Source organism: Pristis pectinata, chromosome 28 (assembly GCF_009764475.1).
Source record: "Pristis pectinata isolate sPriPec2 chromosome 28, sPriPec2.1.pri, whole genome shotgun sequence".
In the NCBI taxonomy this organism is placed as follows: Eukaryota; Metazoa; Chordata; class Chondrichthyes; order Rhinopristiformes; family Pristidae; genus Pristis; species Pristis pectinata.
In genome coordinates, this window is record NC_067432.1 from 19,711,450 (window position 1) to 19,728,265 (window position 16,816).

A 16,816-nucleotide genomic window follows, 5' to 3' on the forward strand; every position below is an offset into this window, starting at 1 on the left:
AAAAATGAAGTGTGGAGCTTGCTACCATAAGGAGGAATTGAAGCAAGTTGCATGGATACAAATATTGGAGAAGGGAACGGAAGGATATGCTGAGGGGACTAGAATGAAGGAGGGTGGGATGGAATGGAACCACATGTGAATCACCAATAAACTATTGCACCAGCTGGCTGTTTCTAGTTCATAAATAACTCGTGGTTTTAACTAGTAATTTGAACCAATTTCACAGAATTAGAAACCTTGAATTTCCCAGGAGAGGTAAGCTACCCACACTTGTTGTTGTGCCTCTCCCCATTAGTCCTCCGCCAATCTCCACATGTACTGCCATGCAGTCTCAAACTTCCTGAGCGTTATGGGATTTCTCCTGGTATTTCTCAGGAAAATCCAGGGCTTTATGCTACAACAAGGGAACGGGAGATTGAGTATATATCTTTATGTGAGATAATCTGCTTCATTGCTTGGAATGAACTCTGATCTGTCAATGGATGTCACTATGGAGGTTTAGCCATTTCTGAAAACTTATCCAGAAAGAAAAAGTGGTTTGGAACAAAAACTCTGCATGAGGTGGTCATTTAAGAAGTTGGAATAAGACTGAATTTTAATCTTGGCAAAGAGCAACACCAAATACTAAAGTCAGACATGATAAATCCAGTAGGTGCAGCATCATTTCATTTCAATGAGAAGTGTCCTGACTGAAAGTAACAGGCATCATTATTAAACAATTTCTGGGTTGTGAATTTTAAAACGCTCGGGGGGAAAAGTGTGTTTGTGGAGGGTTGTTGGTTTGGACTCTTGGATCCACCGATTTGTGTTTAAAGTAATCTGCCCCAATAACGTGCTTCAGCCCCAGTCTCAGTAAAAATACCATTTTGCACTTTAACTTCCCACATCTGGCACTAAGCTAGAATAAGGTCAAAGGTTTGGTATGCACATGAATTAGTTTAATAATATGTCTGGTTAAGGCAGCTCATGGTACATTATAGCAAAATAGTCTGTGATGCCACTGAGCAACCCATTGCCATTCCCTAGGGTAATTCCTCAAGGTATGAGTCCCTGCTCTTGGTTTGGTTACCAGCAAGAAATGAGTAGCAGAGGCACAAAATTATTTCAAAAAGGGCACAATACACCAAAGGGCATGATAACCCATGCCAACTTTAACCAGTACCTTGGAGACTAAGTCATTAACAATATTCATGCTAACAGGGGGCTTTGATTGCAACAATGGATCTGGGTGGTTCAGAGGTGTTGTCAGGAACTACTTCTTTATGTAAAAATAGTGGAGGCCTACAGCTCTTTCCCCCACAGCACAGATGAGGTGGTGGGTGAGGTTTGGTCAAATTATGCATTCAAAAATTAAGATTCACAGGGGTATTAAGGGATAAGGATCCAAGGCAGGTCAATGGGTGTTAAGGTACGGATCATCCACAATCTGCTGGATCATTCAGCTCAAGAGTCTGAACGATCTATTCCCAATCCTGCCAGACTGACGTTAACCAATGTAAAGACAAAAACAGAAGATGCCGGAAACAGGTCAGAGAGCATCTGCATTTGTCAGAGGGTCAGACCTGAGGCATTAACACCTTCTTTCTTTCCACAGATGCTGCCTGACTGTTTCCAACAGTTGCTTTTTTTTCCAGATTTCTGGTGTCTGAAATTATTATTTTTTATTTTTTATAAAGTTAAGGTAGCTTTGCGCTCTGACAATACCAAGTGTCATGCTGCCCAGGTTCAATGTAGATCTTAACTGCAGTGTATGTATACTCATAACTGAAAAGTTTAACGTGCTTCACTTAATCATCTGTTTATGTTAATTTAACTTATACTTGTTGTGTTTGTAATGTACTGTGCTGCTGCTGCTGCAAAAAGCTATTTTTCATGGCATTTATACCCTGGGCATGTATGCCTATGACAATAAACTTTAACTTGAACTCAATTCCCTTCTTCAACATTCAGCATGCCTGCTGGCCATTTATTACCTTACCCACTGCTTTATAATTATAAGCCTGAAAGCACATACCACCAGGCTCAAGGACAGCTTCTATCCCACTTTTATAAGACTATTGAACAGTTCCCTAGTACAATAAGATGGACTCTTGGCCTCACAATCTACCTCATTATGGCCTTGCACTTTATTGTCTACCTGCACTGCACTTTCTCTGTAACACTTTATCCTGTATTCTGTTATTGCTTTTCCCTTGTACTACCGCAATGCACTGATGTAATGAAATATGGATGGCATGCAACAAAAAGTTTTTCACTGTACCTCAGTACACATGACAATAATTAACCAATTTACCAATTTAATTGATGAGAGAAATATCCTTACCCCAGATCAGCAAGAGGTACCTCAGTGAGACAAAGTACAACACGACTGTGCAAACCGCAAGCACAATGCAGCCAAGCTTGGCCAGGAACGGGACCGACCAGTTGAATGTGCTGGGAATTTCGAAAAACAAGGAAGAGCAAAATTAAAATTGCAATTCACACCAATGTTCTTTGAATTCAAAGATATTTGTTTACTCTGTAAAAGAGATTCATCATCCCTTTGACCCCAACAAACAACAGCTATAATATTGCAAAGTGGATACTTCATGTAAAAGATAAAACCAACATTTCTAGGAAAAGTAAAAATAATGCAGAAAAGATAAAGCTCAGAGAGTCAAAGAGGAATGCATAAAGCCTTCCAACATTGTATCTACTCTACTGTTTTTCCAAATGAAGCTACTTTACATAATTATTGATTTGTAAGCATTATTATGACAAGGATTGAATGCCTTTCCATTTAAGAGACACTCCAAGGAGCAGCCCATCAAGATGTAATTTAGACTGTAACCATCAGCCTCACAGAATTCCCTACTAAAATTACATTGTTTGTACTTGCCTCTGATGCTAATTAGCTCTGTAACTATTGATACTGCTGCCCTTCTTTTCCCGCTGTTCTTATTTATTAAGACATGAGATCATAAAATGTTGAGTATAATCTTGTTCTTATAGCAGTTTCTCCCAGACAATATTTATGCAAAGTTTTTGACTGCAGCATCAGAATACATTCTAGTTCTGATAACACAAAGACTTTGCTGTGCTCTTCCAATGTACTTTAAATTATCCAAGACAAATGCCATTAAAATAGCTTTGAGTTCAATGCAATAAACTGCATCTCCAACTTGTGGGTAGGCAGCTTTGGAAAAACTGGGGTGGGAGGAATCAAGGATATGCTAGGGTTTGCATACCTCACTGCTCCCTCTCTCTCACTCTCTATACTGCCAATTATGGGGCAGGGAGTATCCAGGATGGAATCCAGGGAACGTGGAGTGAAATGGATTGAGAGACATGATCACTATTTGGAGAAAAATCTAACTGGAAATGTTGAGGGGAATTCTAACCCCCAAAAACAGAGATTAGGTGAGATACTAATCTTAAATCTGACTCCAACCCAGATCCAGACAGAAGGGTGAATAGGAGTGTATTCCCAGGATTTAGATGGCAGCAAAGAGGGAGATGGAAACTTAAATACGAGGCAGGGAACTTCATATTTATCCTGTTTTAATCAAGTCAGGTGAGGGGGAGGTTGAGTGCCTTCAAAGCACTGCTCAGGGCTGGGAGAACAGAATTGTTTTCCACAGTGCTTTATCCTTCTTCCTTCCCCACTAGTACGAAGGTGGTGCAAGACAAACATTGCGCAAGCTTCATGCAGTTACTACTATTGGTTTGGTCTCCTCACTTAGTGCCCTGGGTGAGGTGACAACATTTGAGGCAGGAGCTTTACCAGCATCAGATGATAGAGTGGCAGTGCAGCTGAGAAAGCTTGGACAACCAGGGGCTACTGACAGCAGGCTGCCCCGGCAACTGTCCTTGGGGTGTGGAGGGTGTGACAGTGAACCAAACATTTCATTGTGCCCATGGGAACACAACTTCACATTGTTAAAGTCCCCACAGCTAAACTCACACTGCTCCGCTGCCTGCAGAACTGGTCAGAGTATCCTTGGCAAGGGGACCAAGCAGCTCTGATATATCAAAGTAAGCCTACCTCCCAGGGAATGAGAGCATTCCCACTGACCACCAATGAACCCTTTTAATAGGTCTAACCTCTTATCAGTGATAGCAGGGACACTAAGCAGACAGACCCTCACTTTGAGGCCATTACCATCTATTAACTGAGGGCAACAGAGGTGAAAATCGACTCATGAACCAAAGGCCATGAAGTCAGGAAAGGGGGGTTGGGAAACCCTGTGGGTTCTCACACCAGTGTTAAACTAAACAGGCTGCTGGTTGATATATTCCCAAGGGTGTTGCAATTGGATAAATAAAACATTGGTGTTAGTTAAGAATTTGCTGGAGTGAAAGACAGGAGGGCTACTAATGCTTATGGCATTTCACAACCTTTGAAAATCCCAAATGAAGCAGCTTTAAAATGGGCTTTCTGCTGTAAATAGGGTAGGCAAACTATACACAGTAACATCCCTCAACAGGAATTGTACAATGGCCAAATAACCTGCTGTAGTGACATGAAAATCAACAAAAAATTGCAATGCCAGAAAATAAACACTCAGCAGGTCAGGCAGCATCTGCGAAAAGAGGAACTGTGTTGCAGATCCAGGGCTGTTCATTAGAACTGTTTTTAGTGAGACGTTGGTTGTGGGCTGGCAGAAACTTCCCCTGCTCTGCTTCACTATAGCGCCACAAAATTCTTTTGTACCCTCCTGAAGGGACAGATGGACTTTGCCTTTGCACTTCACCTGAATGTCAGACACCCCAACAGTACAGCACTCCCTCAGTGCCCCCGTGAACTGTCCCACTAGTCCAAAAGCAGCGCTACTTCTCTCCGTATCTCTTCATGTTAAATACATTGTGTTGTCTATCAACAAAGACTTATGTGCTGTAATACTGAACAATGAATATGGTGTCACAATGGGAGAGCAATTTGGATCACTGTCAGAGGGGATTACTGAAAGATCTCTTTTGGTATTGATTATCAGGGCTTGTCTTCCAGCTTGGATCTATCCGCAACATCTGAACGTTGACCGACACTCTTCCCTTCAATCTTTCACGTTACAACAGCTGCTTGAAAACAAACACTTTCCAAACGAGCTGATTTTATCACAGTGTAACTGGAACCATAATCCTGAATGTGGCTTGTGTGTCAATGCAGAATTAATCCTCTTTTGTGTAATGAGCAGAATGAAAATGGCCTGAAAAAACTCACCTATTTCACATAAAACTGGAATTTTATTAATTAAAAACCCAGAGTGGCATGGTGTAATCAAACTTTAATCATTTCACATTAATATATGCATTTTACAATGAAAGAATCATAATACTAATTTCTTCTGTTTGAAATCCTTGCGACCCTAGGGAAATACATCAGATAACATGCTCACATCCTCATTATCACACTTGCGAGGTACATGGCAATGCACCTGGGATGAAGCTAAAGAGAATATACTAAATACATTATCGTTATGAGAATGTAGACCTCTCTCTATTTGTCAATAAAGTAAGCAATAATTAATTACTACTCAATAATGTATTCCAGGATTAGTATAGGCACAAGGTAAAACACAATAATGATGTGCAAACTGAAGATTGTTGTCAGATCAGATTAAATTCTTGTGACAATATACCACTCTATCATTTTCTGATGAGCTCTGATGTGTGCACAAGCCTATTAGTAGATAGTTTATTGAAATAATATGATCTGATTGGCTCACTGTTCCCCTTCATGTGGCTGTACAAGTTAAAGCATTCATCCACATTTCAGAACTTCATCCTTAAAGGACCCACACTCTGAACAAAACGTGTTGATGATTGTGGTGTGGGAGTGAATATTCAAGGGGTTCACCAATAGAATTCTGGTTTATTTAACAATCTGTCCCAAACTATGTGACTGCATTTATATGCTCAGCAATTTATTCTCTGATAACGAGGATACTTTCTTCTCCTTCTGAATTTCATTCCATGTCTTTCAATAACATGAATTTTGGAGTACAATGCATTGTAACACAATTAGTGACATTGACTAAGAATGAAATTCATGGTGAAACAAGTTGTTACAAGACACAGCCAGGTTGCCAATGAGTCTATGGAAACACTTTATATAACATCATGGATAATGCTGCAGAGGGGACAGGCTATTTGGGCCATCTGTTGACTTTTTGTGCTCCACACCAGCCCCCTCCACCCCACCTATTACACTGATAAATCGTTGACTCTAAATTCCTGCAATATCTACAGCAGATCCCTTGAAGAATCCCAAAGGATAGAAGCCAAGGTCTGTGGTCACTTCCACAGACACAGGCACTGCAAGTCCATTAGGTCGAGCAGGCAGTAAGTCTTGTCCCAGGAGATATGGCACCACCATTGATAGTTGGAACGTATTGATAATGTGTAGCCCACAACAGCAAGTAGCCTCCTGAGGCACAGAGTCCAGCAAACTGAGGCTCTGTCTTATGCTCCAAGTGCAAGTGCCTTGCACAGTGAAATACTCTGTTTAGCTGTAGGTGGGTTAGGAGTTGTTCCCTTTGATCCTAGTGATGTCCCTCCTGCTCCCGCACTAGATCCTACAGTGCTGTGAGGAAATCTAGAACTAGGGGTCACTGTTTAAATATAAGGGTGTCACCCATTTAAGACCAAAGCTGAAGCAAAATTCTTTCCATCAGAGGCTTATGAGCCCTTGGAATCCTATTTCTCAAAGGACGGTGGAAAGAGTCACTGAATCATTTTATCGCGGAGGTAGGGAGATTCTTGAGAAGCGAAGGGGGTGAAGGGTTACGGTGGTAGGTGGGAATGCAGAGTTACGATTACAGTCAGATCAGCCATGATCTGATTGAATGAGGGTGTAAGTCTGTGGGGTCAAGTGCCCTACTCTTGCTCCTAATTCATATGTTCATAAGAGAACCACTCATTGCTAAGTCTTTGTAGAGACCTGCTGGCTACTGAAAGCAAATAGGCATGACCAAAATGTTCAAACTGAACAGCCAACTAATTCCCTCAGAATTTTAGAATTTTCTTAAAATAACACAACTTTTATTAGGAAACCCATCAAAGAGTTACTCAAATAAGTGGCTCTGAAGCCACAGTACCTATGCAGATTATTGCACCATAACTCTCTGCCAGACTGCTCTGCACCCACCATAGATTCAATAGCACATTTCGCAAAGCTCAGGCAATCTATGTGCTCAAAGTTAAATTCAAAAATACAATTAATGTCCTTCTTAATTAATGATTAACATGTTTAAATTACCAACCAGCCTCTCCCAATCACTGCCTGGTACACTTGGTTAAATCCAAGAGACAGACTGGATAATTTCTTTTGTTGATTTAATCCTCAACCCACTATAAAGTACAAACTCTCTCCAGTGTTAAAACTGCACCCATGTGCAATAATGGAATCAGCCCAAGGAATCCCAAGTTTCAACTACACCTGAAAATCTTCAGGCCTTCATTGGGAAACAGTCGCAAGGTATTCACGGCAGCTCTAATCATCTATTGAAGACAGGGACATTTTGGTTTCTCACATATTCCCCTCTTACACAATGCACAGCAATGTTTTACATTAAACTGATCAGTGGAATCAACACAAAATGAGCTAATCTGTCTGGAGAGAATTCAAATTTCTTCTCTTAATCCATTTTTGAAAATGACTGATTGTAGATTGTCAAAGTCTATGACAAGGCTGATTGATCACCTAATGAATGTTGAGACATATGATCAAGGTTGCTTCAAATGAATATTCATACATGTGTGGCCTAGCAAAACAATTGTGCTTTAGTGAATCCTACAGATTAAATTTGCTAATTGATGCATGCCTCTAATTTGTGTTGTGGGTTTCACGTTGTCAATACATTCCAAAAGTTATTGCAAGTTACAAAGACTCACAGGATTGATTATGTACAAAATCAATGAATACGATCCATTTGTAGCTGATTAAGTCACAACAATATATAATCACTAGATGATGAATTGTGTTTGTGTATATTTATCAGTTTTGCTCAGTGCGAGAAAGATAATGTAAAGTTACAGGCAAGTATCTTATTGAAGTCGTATTCACTTTCACCAAGGTGAATTAATATTGTTATGTACTTACTAAGTAGCTAACTCTCCAAAGCTAATTGATACATCCAACACACAAATCTGAAATTCAAGATATGTATCATTCCACCTAGCAGGAAGCCCTACAAGAACAGATGGATCCTAATCCCAATCTCTTGATTTCCATCTAGTTCAATGCACTCAGTTTTAAATAAGAGAAGTGGTTCACTTCAAATTATGGTACTGGAATGAGATTTTGGTGGAATTTTATTAATGTTAGATTTTTGTGCCACATTTGATTTTCCGTGTGAAGGGATAGAGTTTGGAAGTAATTTATTCCCACACATCAGTTTTAAAAATCAATGAGCAGCAGAAGAGAATTCTCATATGAACACATTCATTCTTAGTAAACTTGGTCTTAACTGGAGAGAGCTGAGTATTTTCAAATGCAATTAATTCAATGATAAAGATACTGGCATCCTGATGAGACATTTTGTATGGATCTACATTGCCTGTCCACATTCCTGATGGTTCTGTAGGCAGTTCTGGTCACCATGCTGTAGGAAGGACATGACTGGAGTGGATGCAGAGGAGATTAAACAGGATGTTGCCTGGGATAGAGCTTTTCAGTTATGAGGAGAAACTGGATAGGCTGGGTTTGTTTTCCTTGGAGCAGAGGAAGCTGAGGGGGACTTGATAAAATTATGAAGGGCACAGATTGAGGAGATAATATGATATTTTTCTTTAGAACAAAGATGTATGAAACCAAAGGACAAAGGTCAGGGGAGGAGGTCTGCAAGGCATTTTTCACCCAGAGTGTGGTTGGTATCAGGAATGCAATGCCTAAGGGAGTGGTGGAGGCAGAGCTTGATAAAGGTGTCCTGAATTATGAGGGATGGAGATATGTTTTTCCCCTTTGCTGAGATTTCTTAAACTGGAGGGCATAGAATTTGTGCAAGGGGTAAGAGATTTAGAGGAAATCTAAGGAAGAACTTTTCCACACAGGGGGTGGTTGCAATCTGGATTGCACTGCCTGTACGTGTGGTGGAGGCAGGTACTCTCACAACATTTAAGAAGTATCTTACAGACACTTGAAACATAAAGGCATCAAAGGAAATGGCCGCCATGCTGGAAAATGGGATTAGTATAGAAGAGTACGTGATGACTGGCGTCGCCACAGAGGGCTGAAGGACATGTTTCTGTGCTGTACGACACTTCTCTTATTGTCACTTCTGGTCAAACTTTTCTACTACCATTTCCTGTTGTAAATTGAGACATCAACAATTCTTATTCAATTATCTCCTGACATCTGCCACAACGTTGCTCTCAAATAGGATGCTGTGTGGAGTCACATACTATCATCTCTTCCTCCCACTCCCATCACCTCACACAGAATACTAACAGCCTCAGTTTCATTATCTGGCAGCAGATACCATTTGGCATTTTACCACCGTTAGAGAAATATTTTCTTCTTTAATAAAATGTAATGTTTTGTGTTAAAAGTTGCAATTTGAGTTTGAAGCATAACTCAGTTCTGTTCCATTAGATCTCCCAATGTGTTCAATTTGGGACTGCACTAGTTCCCAGAACAAGTGCAGTGGTCTGAGAATTGTGCTGGATCAGCTCACTGGATACAGACAGCTGAACTTCTGAATTTCACATCCCTACATTATACACCAAGCAGAACATATTGTTGAACAAAATCAGCAACTCCATGTAAATCAAAAACCTGCAGATGTTGTGAATCTGACTAACTCAGTCAACTGCAGCTCACTGAGACACAACGTCCAATAAGGATGAAGCTGAGCCAAGAACTGGCACTGAGCTGTGGAAAAAAAGTAGCAGTCCAGGTCAAATGACAGCTCCAGACTGTCAACAGGAATGAAGGTGAGCTCTGCACTAATCCCCAGCGACACTTCAGGAAAACAGAGCAGCCACTGGACAGGAGCAGCCACTCAGCGGCAAACTACCACACGCATGTGATGCTGAAAACAATGGAGCAGTAGAAACACAAGCAGGGCAATTAGTCCCAAGAGCCAGCTCTAACAGTCAATTGGATCATGGCTCATTGGCATCTGAACTGCGTTAACTATTTTTTTCTCCATGTTATTAGATATTCTATGAATAAAAATCTTTAATAAAAACTTTGTTGGATTCGACTGTTTTAAGTAGTTTTTTTAAACAATGTATAGTGTTTAATACACCCCAAATGGCTGCCCAAGGAATGGCCGCTTCCTAGCTTATTTGCTCGTCCATCAGGTGAATATGTGTTTTCCTATTGGTTGGTTTTGCCACAGGTATCTAAGAGGTTTCCTGATTGAACACAGAACACTACAGCACAATACAGGCCCTTCAGCCCACACTGTTGTGCCAAACTTTAAACCTCGCCTCAGACTACTAACCCCTTTCTCCCACATATCCCTCTATTTTAAATTCCTCCATATGCTTATCTAGTAATCTCTTGAATTTGACCAATGTACCTGCCTCCACCTCCACCCCAGGCAGCGCATTCCATGCCCCAACCACTTTCTGGGTAAAAAACCTCCCTCTGATGTCTCCCTTGAACTTCCCACCCATTACCTTAAAGCCATGCCCTCTTGTATTGAGCATTGGTGCCCTGGGAAAGAGGCGCTGGCTGTCTACTCTATCTATTCCTCTTTATATTTTGTACACCTCTATAATGTCTCCTCTCATCCTCCTTCTCTCCAAAGAGTAAAGCCCTAGCTCCCTTAGTCTCTCCTCATAATGCATACTCTCTAAACCAGGTAGCATCCTGGTAAATCTCCTCTGCACCCTTTCCAACGCTTCCAGGTCCTTCCTATAATGAGGCGACCAGAACTGGACACAGTACTCTAAGTGTGGTCTAAACAGAGTTTTATAGAGCTGCATCATTACCTCGCGGCTCTTCAACTTGATCTCTCGACTCATGAAAGCTAACACCCCCTAAGCTTTCATAACTATCCTATCCACCTGTGAGGCAACTTTAAGGGATCCGTGGATATGAACCCCCAGATCCCTCTGCTCCTCCACACTACCCAGAATCCTGCCACTAACTTTGTACTCTCCCTTGGAGCTTGTCCTTCCAGAGTGTACCAGCTCACGCTTCTCCAGACTATTGTTAGCTGAGGAGTACCTCTTATCTCAGGTATAAAAGGTGTCCTTTTTTGTTAATCACTCTCTTGCTCACTCCTCCACTCCCCCACCAACACCCCCCGCCCCCACCAGCCCTAACTCATCTTTAGTTCCTTTTGTCACGGCTCATCTCCTAGTAGTAAAGCTAGTGCCATGTGCTCTGTGACTGTTTCTTTGTTTTAAATTTTTCCAATAAAACTTCGTGAAACACCAAGTTGTTTTCAACTCATTCTTGGACTCCTGAAAGAACCTACAGATTCGAAAATAACCGGATCCGACAGCTTCAATTTCAATTTATTTTCAGACTTTCAGAGTACTTTAAGACTATTAAATTTCTAGAATTTTAGAATACTCAAACCAAGGCACATGATATGGATCACTCTGCCATAAAACTCCATTAACCCAGCAGTTTGGCACCTTGGTGGTGAACCAGGTTTTCTGATCTATTGGACGGGTATTCATACCCAGTGAGCCACATATCAAACGATTGGGCTTTCTGAACAACTGGATAACGGAATTTCACTGTACCAAGCAGAAGGTCCAACTAGAACCAGTGGATTCTAATCCTAATTTAATCATAGGATTGGAGTGAAGTTGTGTGCAAAAGAGCCCCCTGCCTTTGCTCCTGAATGATCTGGCTTCATTTCAAGATTATGTACCCTTCCTCTTTGTTTTCCACACCCGAGGAAATCGCTTCTCTGCATCCTTACTGCAAGAATTAAAACCAGTGGGTTGAAAAACAAGAACTCAGTATATGGTAAAGATTACAGCTATCAAGCTTCCATGTCCACACTGGTGAGATGGTTATTTGGAGGTTGTCACTAATTGTCACTCATACCTTTCTGTGCCTTTGGAGCTTCTAAATGAGTTTGCTTTGAGGGTCCTCTAGCCCTGAAAATAATCACACTGTTTTGCCTTGTACCAGCCTTATGCCCATGCCTGATACTTTAATGCAACACTGAAGAATTGATTCATCGCTTGATGCTAAGTCTACTTTTAAAGGAATGATAATGTAATGTACACCATACTTCAGTTCCAAAACTTGGTTCCATTGAAGTCAACAAAACCAAATTTTGCAATGGGATTTCAATGCAAGCATTTAATGCCTGCAAGAATGAATATTAATCAGTTTACAATCTCTAAGGTTAAATAAAAGTTCCATGGAACAACTGGCAGTAGAGTACAGGAACATTATTTCTCAAATAATGCTGCCAAACAAGATGACGTTATTGCACTGTGACAATTTGCCTGCCAAATTTGGTATGTTACAAACATGACTCACCTTCAAATGTATTCAACCAGTGCAGTACTTTGGGAATCCAACACACATGAATGATAAATTAAACAAGCTTTCTCACACACATCACCAAAATGAGCCATGGGAAAGAAAGTAGAAGATCAAAGATAAAAGGGTTGCGGCTGCGAGAAGCAGCCTTCTCTGTGCATTCTGAACTACTCAATGTTTGATTATTTCCAGAACTGGCAGGGGGCAAAGTAACCTGCTTGTTGCATGAAAAGTACAGACCTGAACATCAAAGGTGGTACGTGCTAAATGGATAATTTCTGTGAAAAGCAAACAGCTATTTCAACTGCTTATTGCATCAGTGTTGGGAAGCTATCAATTTAATATAATTATCAAAAGATTATAGAGACAGGTAAATATAAACTTGATGCTTCCTAAGGATCACAGAATGTTTTGGGTAGATCACTGCATCTTATAAGGGAAATTATGAGCAATTTTGGGCCCCATATCTAAGGAAAGATGTGCAGCCCTGGAGAGGGTCCAGAGAAGGTTCACAAGAATGATCCTGGGAATGAAAGGCTTAATGTTTGAGGAGCATTTGATGCCTGTGGAGAGACATCGATGGTGTTCAGAGGATGAGTGGGAATCTAATTGAAACCTACCAGATACTGAAAGGCCTGGATAGAGTGGACGTGGAGAGGATCCATTCCATTGGTAGGAGAGTCTAGGATCCAAGGGCACAGCCTCAGAATAAAGGGATGTCCCTTTAGAACTGATTGAGGAGAAATTTTTTCAGCCAGACGGTAGTGAATCTGTGGAATTCATTGCCACAGAGGGCTGTGGAGGCTAAGTCATTGGGTGTATTTAAGACAGAGATTGATAGTTTCTTGATTGGTAAGGGGGATAAGGGTTATGGGGAGAAGGCAGGACAAAGGGAAAAAAAATCAGCCATGATAGAATGGCAGAGCAGACTCGATTGGCTGAATGGCCTAATTCTGCTCCTATATCTTATGGAAATGTAGATAACTATTTGAAGAAGAGTTAGGTGCAAAGCTTGGATGAAGATCGCAGCAGTGGAATTAATTAAGCATTACTCCAAAGAGTGTTAAATGGACTCTTTCTATGATACACATTTCTGTGGCTTTATGGAGTTTATCAATCTCTGTGGTATTGAATGTGACAAAGAGGAACCCAAATATAATCATCAGCATTACAGGTGAAAATCATAAGCAGAAACATATTTGGACAGGAATTAAAAATAGTGGTTTCAATATTTCACTGGTTTATCAGTAGTTACTGACTGGCAAATATATTATCATTGTGATCTTATCAATTTATTTTTGTTATTCATTTAGGAGATGTGGGAATCCCCGGCAAAGCCAGGATTTACTGCCCATCTCAAACTGGTGCAGGTAAATGAGGGCAAAATTAAATGCCAAGTGTGGTACGATCATGCTACATAGTTGAGAAAATAAAATTACAGCTCCAACCCAATTCTAATACTTACTTTTTAACTCTTTCACCAAACGATGCTATTTCATCCAGGACATTTTGAACACTAATGACGATATCTTGAACTTTGTGGATCTTGCCCATTAATCCTTTTCTTTCAGAGTCCTGGAAGCAATAACAAATATCTGTTAGAAAAAGAGCAGAACAGATAGATGAACTGGGTAGTGGAGAAACAGACTGCTTCTACATAAAGCTCTTCTGTCTGTGATGATAATGGCCTGTTTAATCATTGTATTGTGAATTTATAAACCAGTTTCACGCAGAAAATTGACCAACTTATCTCAATATAGTAAGCTGAAAATAAAGATGTTGCTTTTGGCCAGATACTAAAGGAAGGGCGATCACTCAACAAAGGGATCTTATGGATTTTGCTTCAGTGTTTGCCCACTTTTTTTGGTGGAAATGTAGGGAGTTTGCACATTCTCCCTGTGACCATGCAGGTTTCCTCCGGTGTTCCAGTTTCCTCCCAATCCTAAAAGCGTCCAGGTTGAAGGTTGAATGACCACAGTAAATTGTCACTAGTGTGGAGAAGAGTGGTAAAATCCAGGGGGAAGCTGATGGGAATGTGGGGAGGATATAAGAATTAGGGTAGGGTTAGTGTAAAAGTGGATGCTTGATGGTAGGTGCAGAGAGTGGGTCAATGTGCCTGCTTCTGCACCATAATCTCTCTATGATTTTATGAATAGAACAAGAGGTTACAAATTCCATTTTTGAAATCTAGATTAATGCAGATGCTGTACCGTAAAAAAAAGCTTTGTTGCGCAAACAGAGATAAATGCCTTGAATAAAAGCAGCATCCAAAATGTAACTGGCTTTTACAATAGAAGATTTGAGATAAGGCAGGCTTGGTTTGATGGCCTTTTATTTCCTTTTGCCTTTTGGATGAGAGAAAAGTTAACAAGATACAGTTGTAACATCTACAAGTTCTTGACATATTGAGAAGTCACACTGCTGGCTTCAACTGGCATGAAATGGACATTATTTCACCAATTCAGTAAGTTTTCCAAAACACTTGGTAAACTAAAAATTCTTGATGCTGAAAGGAGATGTAAATACCAAAAATACATTTCATATTTATAAGGCTGGGTCATGGGGAAGGAGGAGGACACTCTTACATAACATTCGATCTGAGATGGGTGACATGGAGGTAATTGTGCTATCTGATGATAGTCTGATGATATCAAGTCAAGCCCCCAACAACAGTGAAAGGAATATCAGAGAGAGGGGGTTAACATATGTCTGAGTAGACTTGCAACAGAAAGTTAGGTTTACCCCCATTTGCTTCACAGAATGATGGAAAAACAGGACCTACAAATCCATATACTACACATTTTTTACCATAAGATGTTATACACATGAAATAGGGAAAGGCTTAAAGTAAAAATTGCCAGTTTTACATTTGTAATGCCTATGCCACGGTTGTGCAGTATATATGGTATCTATAAAGAATACATGAAAAGGAATTACAGGCAGTAACTGTAGGATATTGGAACAACAAACAATGTGCTGGAGGAACTCAGCGGGTCATGCAGCATCTGTGGCATGCAGGGTTTCGACCCGAAACATCGACAATTTCTTTCCTCCCACAGATGATGCTCGACCCACTGAGTTCCTTCTGCACATTGTTTGTTGCTCTAGATTCCAGCATCTGCAGTCTCATGTCTCAACTGGAGGACGTTGACATTTCCTCAGCCTATCAGGAAATGATGAACAAAGAAAACAGGGCAGATTTAGAGTAAGTAAGAAATGCAGAAATTGTTCTTTTGTGAAAATGGTATTCCAGCAGCAGATTTGATTCTGATCGTGCTGCAGCTGTTTGGCGAACTGACCTCTACCTATGAGACTCCTCCTTCTTTGCTCACCATTGCTATAACCAATCGCAGCATATCGTGTCACCATTGCCCAGATGCTGACTGTCCACAGATCTTCCTTTCACAGCCTCTAACCACAACAGTTCTACCAAAATGTCCATGCTGCTTTTACCTTCTTCCCAAAGTTCACAAGTAGGACTGATGCACTCAACCCATCATTCCAGCCTGATCTTACCCAAAGGAACTTAGTTTTTCCTTTCTCAACTCGAATTTCTTTCCTCAGTAACATCCAGGACTCTTCCAATGTCCCTTTTAATAATTTTCAGTCTCCTGGTCTTCCATTCCTTGTACATTCCCAATTCCCAGGACAACATGAGGGCCTTCTGTTTTGTAATTAAAAGACAGTCTCCATCCTCCACTTCCAACACCCTTAGCTGAATGGATTTCCACATTGAAGGAATTCTAATTAAATGTCATCAAGCTGAAAATTTAACTCTGATCCTCTCTAAATAAAACTGTCTGTCCTGCTGAATATTTCTGCTTTTATTTCAGATTTCCAGCATCAAGCATTCTGATTAGATTCCTGTGTGAAAGGTTTTCGAAAGCAGGACCACTGAAAAATCCAAAATCAATGTATTACATTAAGATGCTGCTGAGACTTGAATTAGTTCATAGCCCTGGTCAACTTGCAGTACTGACACTGGCAATCTCCATATATCCTATCCAGACGTGGTCACCCAGGAGAGAACAGCAACACAAGTATAGACAACATGACGGACTAGACTTTATAGCAAAGCTGAAGAAAATGCTGTAGTTTAATATTTTGTATCTCTGGAGGTAAGCTGTTAAGAACCTGAGCTGATCACTAACTAAAGAATGCTGCAAACTTAGAATTCCAGTTCAAGACAACCGTGGTCAATAAATCCTCTTTGTTCCTTCTCATTGTTCTGCACCTGGGGAACACTGCATTCCTTCACTGGGAGTAATCTATGACTCTTTGAAATAAAAAGGTGCTTTCGGAGATCTAACGAAAGGCACAGGTTGTCCTGCCTAATACATTCAACTGTGATATTGATGGATGTGCCTGGTAAAT

General features: G+C 40.6%; 1 protein-coding gene across 4 annotated transcripts in view; it reads right to left on the minus strand.

The window, feature by feature from the left end:
• The window catches only part of LOC127583941 (multiple C2 and transmembrane domain-containing protein 2-like), a 328,587-nt gene that overhangs the window by 10,190 nt on the left and 301,581 nt on the right, over window positions 1-16,816 (minus strand). For all 4 annotated transcript variants that reach the window (XR_007958316.1, XM_052040378.1, XM_052040377.1 and 1 more), the window contains exons 20-21: window positions 13,908-14,017; window positions 2,324-2,433 (exon numbers count right to left, since the gene is read on the minus strand). Coding sequence is in view for 3 of the 4 variants with exons in the window: in XM_052040378.1 (XP_051896338.1) it covers window positions 2,324-2,433; window positions 13,908-14,017 (220 nt within the window). In the remaining variant the exon portion in view is untranslated. The remainder of the gene's footprint in view (window positions 1-2,323; window positions 2,434-13,907; window positions 14,018-16,816) is intronic.